An 11,442-nucleotide genomic window follows, 5' to 3' on the forward strand; every position below is an offset into this window, starting at 1 on the left:
CCCTCCCAGAACGCAGTACCCCATCCGATCCAATCGCATCCCCAAGCTTGCTTAAAGATATTGTTAATGCTCGGGCAGCAATAAATCGTGGGATTTCGCCTGAAAAATCATCGGAAGTGAGGAACGAAAAGAGCGGTATGAATGGCTTGTCTGCTGAAGAGTTGTTAATTATGCTGTCAAATCTCTGGGGCAGCAGGATGTGCCAGCACAATGCTGCCATCTATATAGATGTTGACTATGGCGTCCTCCAGCCATCGGTTTGTTTGTCCTGCCGTTGGCTGGCGTACAATTGATGTGCACAAAGTCAACAATGGTGTGACACTACTGCTCGGCCAACCGTTCCCCTTTTGGCCAACAATCTTGGCGCAGAAGGAGCCACCTGCCGCCACCTGCTTCATCAATTTGATGTCCCTTCAATTAGGCATTTAATTATATAAAAAAAAATAGAGTGAATCAAATGGAGAGCGCCGCAAAGTGTCAATTGCAGCGCTGAATGCCAAGAAATGTGGCAATGATTGACTGCGAGGCGATGACGAGGGCAACTCCGGAAATGAAAGTCGGACGAAGGAACTCAGCCGGAAGGAAGAACAGAATGCCAGCATTACTTTCAAGTGGAGAGCACAGTGGAAAATGAGACTAAACTTTTCGGGGTGGGAAACTCGCCAAAGTTCCTCATCAAATAGACATTTTCCTTACTCATTGACCCAAGTGACACGCCAGTAGACGTTGAACTTAAACAAAGTATTATTCTGCACTTTGTTCGGTGTGTAGAAGGTAATTATGGGCAACTCATTAGCCCTTAATTCATATTTAATCAAGTAAATTAAAAATATAAATCATTTAATCTAGAGAGTTGTGTGTACTTCAAATTTTATCGAATCGATTCGAGCACAAACTTTTGATTTGGCCATGAGGTGTACTTCAGAAATAAATTTTCTTTTAATCCGACCGTAAATTACATCGCGATATGGAGTGCACAATCAGCGGGTAATAGTGCCAATAGAGATAAGATCTCCTAATTTCATTCATGAACTATAATTTACACATGAGCGCAAAAATCGAATATTAGATTAAGATTTGGCAGACATGGCACACTAAATATTGCATTCCAATAAACAACTTTTTAATTATGGAATAAATGTCTTCGGGCCAGTTGACACCCAGAAAAAAAAATGACAAAAAAGGGTTCGCTTGTCAACCAAAAAGTTCCCAAAGGACTCGCTTTAAGGTCTATTTTCGGGGAGTGGCTGGTATCTATTTATAAAGCTTCCCCAATTGGAATCCCCCACCAAAGTGCAAAATGTGTTAATTCGTTGTACATAGCAGTCAACAAAGGTTTTTGCCCAGAAAATGAGGGTATGAGATTAGGTTAAGGCTTGGGATCTAAAGAGAGGGTGAACTTGGGCTAAATGACACCGAAGTCATTTGGAGTCGAGTAATTATGATATGACTCTGTGTTTTTAAAACCATGATTTCACTTGGAGTTAATTGTAAATTAAGCTTTTGTTTCAAGTTGGAGATTTCCAAGATTTTACAAGGATTATATACATAATATGTATAATAAGTATTCAATTATAGGGTTATACGTAATAAGTATATGTTAAACATACATTAGAAGACCTACAACTTTACATATTTACTTGATGTTTTGTGTTCTGGATGAACTAATTTCCGTATAATATAAAACTATACATATTATAGGTTAATATAATTAAATTATGTATGTATGCGCATGCTACTCGGTATATTGTAATGGTGTGGATTTAATTTGGGACAGTTGGCTTCACTTTTCGGGCGAGACTAGGCCCACCTTTCGCTCCGTCTAGCCTCCACGACATCGCATGCCCAATTAGCTAATGGATATTGACAAGGTCGCTGGGAACGCGAGGATGGGCTGGATGTCAATGGAGTGCTCGGAACGGGAATGGCTATCGGAATGGGAATCAGTATCGGAATTCGCTTCACTCACCTGTCGCCGTGCGAGTCCCTGTCCCTGTCGCGTTCCAGCCCCGGATTCGGATTGGCCGGAGCGGGTGCATCCGATCCGCCAGCAGCTGCAGCGCCGATTGCTGATCCCGATGCCTCCTCCACCTCGACGTCCATTTCCACTTCCGGTTCCGGATCCGGTCCAGATCCGCAACAGGCATGTCTGCTGCCAGGAGCCTCGTGCTCCTGCTCCTGCTCCTGCTGCTGCTCCTCATCGGGGATTGGTTCCTTTTCCTGCTGCTTGTCCGACATCCTGGCTCTTTCCGTTTCGGGTTTTATTCTTTTTCTAGGTCCTGCTAATATGGACGGGTCCCTTCCAGGTCGCGATGAAATGGTACAGAGCAGATGCCCAAGTGTTGTAATTGTTTTTTAATAAAATCGCTGCTGCCGTTGCGGCTGCCCAGGCAGGAAGTAAAAAAAAAAGGGAAAAGAAAAAATGAAACGAAACAAAACAATGCCATGCGAACAAAGGAAAATTAATGTAAATTAATTGCTGTGGCTGGTGGAAAGCCTCTTACACCCAGCCCTCACTTTTCTTACTTTCTTCCCCATTTCCTGGTGTTTTTTCGTTTACATTTTCTTTTTGTGTGTTGTTGGTTTGATGGTCGGACCAAATTAGCCGCAATGTTAAAATAAAAAGCAGAAACTTCTCCTCTCTGGATTTTAAATTGTGGCGAAGGTAGGAGAGAAACTATATTATTGTTCCAACGCTTCGGGCAAGTAAATTAGAAACTGCGTTGGCCTGAAAAAGCCCCATTCAAATAACATTCATATTTATATAAAATTAACTCCCCAACAATTAATGAATGACGAAGCGTGAATAGAGCTAGTTGAGTTGATTTTTATGTGATTTTTTTTTGTTGGCAAGCTGTTTAAATGCTTTAAAAATCTGTATTCATAATCCCACTAATCTGTTAATTTGCAGAGCAGAAATATCTCGCTGTTTTTGAGCCGCAATGGAAAAGCAGCAAAAAGGCTAAGAGCCAGTGGCTGTGACGGACAAGGGGCTTAATGCGTCAACATCCCGCCGATTACAATTGATCACCCAGAGCGGATTAAAGCCACCATATACATACCTATATATATATAGTGAAGCACCGGACAATCGAAGTAATTAAAAAAGGAGTAAGAACATCGCCACTTTGTGGATTTGGTTATTTATTAAAGGGATTCAAGTCCCTCACATGGTTTAAGCAAAAAGTGCACCATGCTTTTCAGGGCAAACTTTATTTAAGCCACTATACAAACATTCCAACTCTTTTCATGATTAAATATTTATGATTGCAAAGTAAGTAAGGTAAGTAACTTTTTTCTACAGCCACGCACATTTATTTAATCAAACACCCAGTAAAAAACAAATACAAATTGAAATAGCACATGCGAAGCAGACAGAACCGCAAATCTCGAATCATTCACATACGATTAGGAATCACACGGGCTGAAGGGCAAAAGCCGATTAGATTAGGGCGGAAAGCGGTTAGTCATGGTCGCAAATGAACTGCTCACCGGCGTAATTGGCCAGGACAAACAAAGCAGAGCTATCAGCTGCCGCCGATAAGTAGGCAACACTTAATGGAGACTAAAATATGGCATTGGCGGCCAGTTTTGATCGTTTGACTACGCATGCCACATACCCCATGCCCCATGCCCCATACCCCTAATACCTGTTACCCTTCAGCTCGGATCAAAGGACCAGAAAGACCACAAGACCATAAGAAGAACTACTCTTATTTCTGTGGCTTCTGCGGGTTTCCTCAAAACATAAATGGGAATTTTCACAGCATTTGCATATGAATGATTCACACGGCCATGCATAACAAAAGGCCACGCTTGGATGGGTGTATGGGTGGATGGGTCTGAGTGGGCGGGTACGACAGATAAATAAAGTATAAAACGGTGCCCAAGGAGAGGAACTGGAGCTTCTGTTTTAGGATAGCGTATATATAGATGACACCCCCCTGTGTCTGCCAACACGTCCTCATCAAATATGAAAAGGCAAAACAAAATTACCAAAAAAAAATAAAAAAAAAGAAGGGAGATAGACGAAAGGAACCGGAACCCAAGCAAGAGCAAGAGGAAATAACGAACCTAAACCAAACCAAACTGAAACGAAATGAAATGAAATAAAATTTTGTGCATAGGTCTGCATAAACTGGATACTACACCTCGAAAGAGCCGAGCCAAGCAAAAAAATAAAAAGGAAAACGATGGCTTATAATAGCTGGCTGGACAGGGGCACCAAGGATACCTGACCTCCGACTTTCCCGCTTAGCCGCTTTGTTGTTACCTACTTTTTTCCCTTTAGGTTCGTGTTTTTTTTCTCTTCTTTCTGCTGGTGTTTTGTTGTTCAAAAAGAAAGCCCCTCAAACAAACTTTTCATAACACGCACGCACTTTCAAAAAATTAAAAAAAAAAATACGTACAACAGACACCAAATGAGGGGAAGAACCAGAGTTCAAACCTTGATTTCTTTGTTGATAATTCAGTGAGCACGCGACACAGTGTCTTTTTAAAAAAATTTTGAGTTTCAATTTAAGTTTGGAATTGAATTGGATTGGGATTTGGATTTGGATTTGAAATGTCCGATCGGATTGTCCGATTTGGGATCTGTTTTCGATTCGAATTCTGACTGACTCCGTTCGGTACTGAATATAACTGCTCAACACTTCTAATCCTCGACACTACTTTTCCGGGGGCTCTCGGTTCACGGCAAACGTAACCGACTGTGGCTGAACAGGAACTGAGTCGTCTTGTCAGCGGACGCGCTATTTTAAATCGGCCAGCGCACTGTTGCTTCCCTGTTAACTTGGCCGTAAACGGTTTGGGCCAGCTGTTGCCAACAGGCGAACCTGTTACTGCTACTCCGAAAGCTTTTTCCGAAAAGCTCTGGCTAAACGACTTACTGCCGTGAAGTTCTCCGAAGGACCCTTTTGAAATGTTTCGGACAATACTTGCTTACCTTAATTCCAGCCTACTGGGAAACTTACTTACCGTGAGATTTTACTTCTTTTACTTTATGAACTACTCCTGTAATAAAAAATAACAAATAGCTTGCTAAAAACGAAAATCTTACAAAAAAGGCTTTAAATATGTGTAATGTGTTATTGAAATTCTAAAGCAAAATGTCTTGAGAATGCGATATTCAAGAGCAGCAGGACTCCGTCTTATGAGCTCGCCTGCGGAGGAGCTTAAATGCAACTGAATATATATCCGCCAGCGGTGTCCAACGCTGCGTATACTCGATAATTCAGCTCGCCTCTTTGTACTCCTTACGCTATGACAACGGAATAAACATGATTCTTTTTTTTTGGCCACTTGCAGTCGGGGCAATAAATCATCTTCGATGACAATGGGCCGCTACATCATCTGCCTTTTGCTCCACGCCCTTCTGTTCCGCCCTAAAACGCGTTAAAAGTGAAAACATAAAGCATATAAACTTTGATGGTTCTATTACTCTTTTCTGCTGTGCTTTTTTTCCGACGTGTTTTTCTTGGCGGGCTTAGGTTCAGGTTTTCACCTAAGAAGACTCTTGGTTCTAGCCGAATCCGAGGTCATGTCCGGTTTTGATGGCGCTGAGACGGAGCAGCTTGTCCTCACATTATGGTCGAAGTCGTTAAGCTCCCCATGCGTTACTTTGTGACGGTTTTACGGAGCCAGCTTGAAAAAGGCAGGACAGGCAGGAGATCCAGGATATTCGGGGCACATGCCGCAGTTAGCACCCGCGGAAATTATGATTGCACACATCGCTCATCACCTTAAAATTAGCACTAAATTCAACTGATTTATTATGCATTAAGGTAGGCTTAAATGTTAAAATTGATTTTTTTCAAAAACTCTTCTTTTAAAACATATCATTTGATAAGGATGCTAACTGAAAATATATTTATAAATATCTCGTGAAATAACCTGCCCCAAAGGAAGTGAACAATGTGTCCTGCTTAACACAATGCCCTTCCATTCAAACTAAACAAGTGGAGCACTAAGGACAATGGCAAGGAATGGCGAAAACTAGAGGAATGGTAGGCTATAAAGGGCTTTTGTTTTCCGGTTTGCGATGAGAGGAGTACTAGAGGATATAGAATTATGCACTGCTTAGCAATTTACCGGTAGTTCAAAACTCTTGGCAGTGAAACTAAAAAACAGAAAGGAAGAAAAACCCTTTTTGTTTGCGCACACGAGCCCCAAGTTGTCAAAACAGTTTATTTTCGAAATTCATGAGCTCTGCTTGTGCCAGCTTACTATACACTTTATTTATGCTCAATCATGGAATTCGCACAGCACACATATTTCAAATAATATTTTATTTCATTTTTATGTTTTGTTTTATGTTTGTACGAGGGGGTGGGAAGTGAGAGCCAGGGGTTTTTTGTTAGTACCAACAAGTTTAGAATATCCAGTCGCTATGCAATGCTATAAATCATGACCAGGTCCGGGGACATTTCAATTCCGTTTATTTTGTTTCGGGTACAACTGCTCCACTGCTCCACTGCCAATCTGCTTTATTGTTGTTACCAAATCAGACTTTTCGGAAGGGAGAATGCGATTTGACGAGAGGGAGATAAATAAATTCAATTCTGGCCATGTAAATCAAAAACTGTTTATGGGCAAACGGGGAAGGTGATTGGGGGCGATGACCTTAGTTAGGGCGAACGAAATTAGAACCCGAAAGCCCCAGAGAAATTCAATCAGTAGCAAAATGAATAACACCATGGTTGAGGCAACGAATTTTTGGCATTCTCGGCAGTCATTTATACACATAAGAATATAACTGAAAATTGAACAGGAAAAAAGGCAAAACTTTTACAATTAAATAACTCATTTAAGTTTGAAAGACATGTAGCTATACGTATACGTAATTAAGAACTTATGAAATGATATCCGCGGTATCGGAAAACAGTTGGCAATTAAAGTGCAACGGGCGTGAAATGCGGTGAATGATACTGGGCACTTTCGCAAGTGCCAAACTCCCGTAGTATCCAGGTATCCAATCAAGCAGCTCACTGTTGCGTGTACTTAAGACTTTTGCATCCAACAGATATCCACCTTCCTGCTCCATGGTCGCCTGTCATCAATCACGGTTCGAACAGGAAATCGTTACAGCCAGCTAGAAAATGGGTCGAACATGGGTGCAAGTGGGACTGACTGAGCTCGACTGAGTCTGACTGCGAAATCGCGAAAAGATACGTATACTTGTAGTTTGCAGCGATATCGCTTGCAATCTGCTGCACTTCCCCTGCCAAAAAAAAAAAAAAGAAGAAAAAAACACACGCCTCGCATCTGAACTTTGCTTATTTTCCTTTGAGCTAGGAAAAACAGCTCAAGTTTAAAAAAGAAGTCTCGTCATGATGGGTGGCAATGGGTGGCCGTGAATGGCAGTGACGTCTGGCCTCCACATTTGTCCCAACTCATTCCCAGCCCCCAATGTTGGGTATTTTGCCTGGCTCGTTATAAAAATAAAACACAAATTAATCCAACAAGCTCGACGCAGCTGGAGATTCAAAGATGGGAATACACAATTGTTGAATGAAATTGAAAGTGAATTTGTCGGTCTGATTGCCGATAATCTGAAAACTTTGTAGTTGAGTATTTGCCACGAAATTTATCTGGAAACTTAGTGCACCTGTGGTGCACTTAGCCACATTTTTGTATAATTAAGTAATTGGTTTTTGGTTTGATATAAATCTTTCAGCGTGCCATAGATATCATTTATAAATATATATTGTTGAACGATTTCTGCTGTGTGTGTCTTAAACTGCCTTGTCACCTGGCACACCTGCTTAAAATGCAGCCTCCTTTGACCCATTTTGATGTCCTTTTTAGGCATTAAAGGAGCGCAACATCATAATGTACGACACGGCAGAGCGAACAATCTGCAACGGAAAACATCAGGCACATTTACACATTTAATTAATAAATTTGCAAGTATTATGTCTCCAATAAGTCTACACATAGGCAGATAAACAATGAAAAGTAGCACTAGTGTTTTGAATTGTTTCTCCAGGTGTATTTCTGCGGCACGTGGCATGGTTACGGAAACTCACCGTCGAGAAGGTGGCCATGCTGGCCTCGAAAAAGTAGCCCTTCATCTGGCAAGGTCGCTGGGCGCGCATGGCGGCGATGAGGAGGGCTCTCTTGGTGGGTGGCGAGAAGTCGGTCCAGTTGCTCTCGTACAGCCCGTTTCCGAAATCCAGGCTGGCACTCTTGATATTTTCGCCGCACTTCGAGTAGATGAACAGCGCGATGAGCAGCGAGCCGACAAAGGCGACGAAGTAGAGACTCTGCGGATTGGGAAACAGATCAGCCGCCTGGAATCCAATGAAGCAGATCTGCAGGGCGGACAGAAAGAACTGCAGAAAGATCAGCGGCCGGTACTTGTCCGCTATGTGATCGGCGATCTGGAGTCCCTTCTGGTGCAGCAGCAGCACCTGGACGAGCCCCTCCAGCTCCTCCTTTCCGCCCACCGCCGGCAGGTGGATCATCCGATGCTTGGCGATCTTGAAAATGGCGCACACGTTGTAGGTGAAAAAGAAGAGCAGCGAGTCCACGCAGAGTGCCATGGTTACCTTAAATTCGAAAAATTACAAAACAGTCTGCATTTTGGCTGTGTCGCGCTTTTCGGTCAAATTATAAACAATTATGTATGTTTGGAAACTTACTGCACTATAGCTGGCCATCACATTCCACAGATAGGTGGGCACATAAAACATGACCACCTGGAGATCGTACGGGTAAACGCCGTTGTGGGGCAGCTCCAGGTGAATCTCGTCGCCGCGAATCGAGGAGAGTATGATGCCCACAAAGGGCTTCAGGGCCGCAAAGATTCCAGCCAGTCCAAAACAGCGGGTGTACGTAAGACTGAGCAATTGGTCACTTTGGTTCTCCACCTCGATGATTTCGCGCGCATCAGGCCACACTTCGATTTCTGCGAATTATAAAATATATTTTTATGTTATATAAATTTATTTTAATTAGTAGAAACTTGCCTTTTGCCAGAATGGCCCTGATGCGGTAGATCAGGCCGACGAACTCCTTGCGATGATAGCAGAAGAGCAGAAACTTGACCAGGGTGAGCATGCTGGCGAAGGTGGAGCCCAGGGTGTCGGAGAGCAGGCTCACCTGGGTGATGTACTCGTGGGCGGCCAGGAACATGGGCACCATGAACAGGAAAAGTGGTCCCATTGTGACAAAGGTCAGCCACGGGCGGTCATTCGCCATCGTGGGGCTCCACAAATCGATGCCCATGCAGCGATAAACGAGGATTTGCACCCGCAAGGATTGGTCCTTTTTCTCCTGCTTTTTTCCTTTTACCTCGTCGCTCATCTTTAACTGGCGGACTGTACAGTCGTTGGGTTCTTATACTTTCCACAGAGGGGGCGTGGAAGTTAATGTCATGTCAAAAAAACAGTCAAGCTCAGAACATAAAGAACTATAATTCTTTAAATCATTACTTCTCTTTGGCTACTTTGTAATGTGCTTTTCTGATTAGTTACATACAAAGTAGAACTTTTTATTATTTAAAAAATTGTCTTAATACCAACAAGTTCAACTTGTCAGAGGTTCAAGTATAATATGGTTGGACTGTATATATATATACTTTTCTTTTTTTGATTTTTCACTAATTGTTGAGTCGGAGGATTTGGCACTACTTTCATTTAATATGCTTCCTTTGTGCATTGGCTTGCGGGTTAAATGGGTGTGGACCTGGGTGGACTTGAAGTGCATTTATGGCTCTAATTACACGATTTTTTCCGACTTTTGCCGCATTCTATTTAATGCCGGGGGTTTCACTAGTTCGTCCTGACAATCAAATGGCAGCCTTTAGTTCCCAGGAAGTGCATTATAATTTTAATGAGTGTGCAGATTTGAGCGACACGAAGAATAGTTGTGGGGCGTTAATTTTTGGATCCTTAATTAGATTCGCCATTCGTAAAGCTGTCGTTGACTTTTGATAAGGACTCGACAATTTGCCTTCCGATGGCTTGCGGACCTAAAGAAAGATTGTTTTGCCGTCCAGGATTAAATCTATTCAGTTTATAATATTAAAGTATATTTATGGCATTATATGTTATGTAAATATATTGTTACAAGTTATGATATGGAAATAAATATAATTTTTAGTTACTGTATGTTTTAAGAAATATATATATATATTGTTTATTTAATATTTATTAATTTTATTAAAATCTTTCAATATTTATTAATATTTAAGAACTGTGTTGAGGCATTTCAAATTGTCCCGCCAAATTGTGTTCATTAGTGTTGACTCACACACCGACAATGTTGGTCAGCTGAAGTTTATTTGCACCCAGTTGGCAGGTCTAGGCACTGTCAACACTGTTCGCCCAGCTCGATAGTATCGATAAGCAACGACTGGCATACCCTTCTATTATCGAAGACCGATAGACCCCGATAGGCTCAGTTGTATAACCTCTGCTCGCAAATATTTTTTACAGCCAACTAGCAGCTCGAATTCCGTGCAAATAAACCTTAAAGTGAGTAGTCCAAGTCGCCGCTTCAGCCATTCACTGAGTTCCACTTGAACCGCTTCACCTTTAATCCGCAGAAATGGCTGGCGAAGGCGAGAAACTGACCGGCCTGTCGAAAATCTTCAATGGCACCACCATGAGCGGCCGTGCAAATGTGAGTAGATGGAATCCCAAAACGTCGTCGTCGTGGTAATGCTAATCCGGTTGTTATGCCATCCATCTATCCCGCACTTGTCCAGGTGGCCAAGGCCACGTACGCCGTGATGGGCCTGCTGATCGCCTACCAGGTGCTGAAGCCCAAGAAGAAGTAGAGGGATGCAGCTGCTCCAACGCAACTACAACTCATCCGCCACAATCGATGTCTTGGATCCGTGGCCATCGCTGGACTGCGGATCAGTTTATTTTATGTGTAGTGCAAGACCTTGAAGGAATAAATAAGCTGAGAATGTAACACACTGTACCCACGAAGTGCATTATGTAACGATCCTGCGACTGCCACATGATTTGTGGGCATCACTGCGGTGGATACCCTAACCACACCGATCTATGGGCTGCAAGGTATACACGGCAACGCATGTGCAACCGGGCTAAAAGTAATAAGTGCTTCTGGAAGGGATTAGCTTGCGTCCAGTGTGGATATCACTTGTTAATTGAGGTTCAGCCCAGCAGTTAGATGATGTTCCATGGTAACCTTCAGTTCATTCAGAACGTATGTTCTACTTTCCACAATATTACCAGAAGTCTAATTCCATAGTTCCAATGGCTGCGGCGCAAGCTACAGACAGCAAAAACAGAATTTGAAAATCGGAAGATATCTATGAACATCTTCCATGAATCCACCTGTCCCTTGTATCCCAAACTAAAATCAACGAATGGAGTAAGCAGTGGTTTTCATTAGTCTAGCAACACATCTACCAAATTTCGGGTTCCATTTCCTTTTTGGTTTTCTGTTTTTAATATTTTATTTAAA

At 42.4% G+C, this 11,442-nt stretch overlaps 3 protein-coding genes across 4 annotated transcripts in view; 1 reads left to right on the forward strand and 2 right to left on the reverse strand.

The window, feature by feature from the left end:
• LOC117148396 overlaps positions 1-4,704 on the reverse strand; it is a 45,043-nt gene extending 40,339 nt beyond the window's left edge. The window contains exons 1-2 of one of the 2 annotated variants that reach the window (XM_033315760.1): positions 4,448-4,704; positions 1,970-2,299 (exon numbers count right to left, since the gene is read on the reverse strand). In XM_033315760.1, coding sequence (XP_033171651.1) covers positions 1,970-2,238 — 269 coding nt within the window. In that variant the 5' untranslated portion in view covers positions 2,239-2,299; positions 4,448-4,704. Of the gene's footprint in view, positions 1-1,969; positions 2,300-4,277; positions 4,312-4,447 lie in introns of those variants that run through there. The other variant, XM_033315761.1, reaches the window with a different exon arrangement.
• A 3,080-nt stretch (positions 4,705-7,784) lies between these two features.
• Positions 7,785-9,306, reverse strand: LOC117148019 (odorant receptor 9a). The gene is made up of 4 exons (XM_033315184.1): positions 8,970-9,306; positions 8,643-8,908; positions 8,028-8,549; positions 7,785-7,856 (listed from the first exon to the last, which is right to left on the reverse strand). The coding sequence occupies exons 1-4, from the start codon at positions 9,304-9,306 to the stop codon at positions 7,803-7,805; spliced, it is 1,179 nt and encodes a 392-aa protein (XP_033171075.1). The 3' UTR covers positions 7,785-7,802.
• Positions 9,307-10,365: 1,059 nt separating this feature from the next.
• LOC117146380 (ATP synthase membrane subunit DAPIT, mitochondrial) lies at positions 10,366-10,932 on the forward strand. Its single transcript, XM_033312541.1, has 3 exons — positions 10,366-10,478; positions 10,550-10,626; positions 10,712-10,932. Exons 2-3 carry the CDS (start codon positions 10,552-10,554, stop codon positions 10,781-10,783), a joined length of 147 nt encoding a protein of 48 aa, XP_033168432.1. The 5' UTR covers positions 10,366-10,478; positions 10,550-10,551; the 3' UTR covers positions 10,784-10,932.
• Positions 10,933-11,442: the final 510 nt, after the last annotated feature.

This window comes from Drosophila mauritiana, chromosome X (assembly GCF_004382145.1).
Source record: "Drosophila mauritiana strain mau12 chromosome X, ASM438214v1, whole genome shotgun sequence".
NCBI classification, from domain to species: Eukaryota; Metazoa; Arthropoda; class Insecta; order Diptera; family Drosophilidae; genus Drosophila; species Drosophila mauritiana.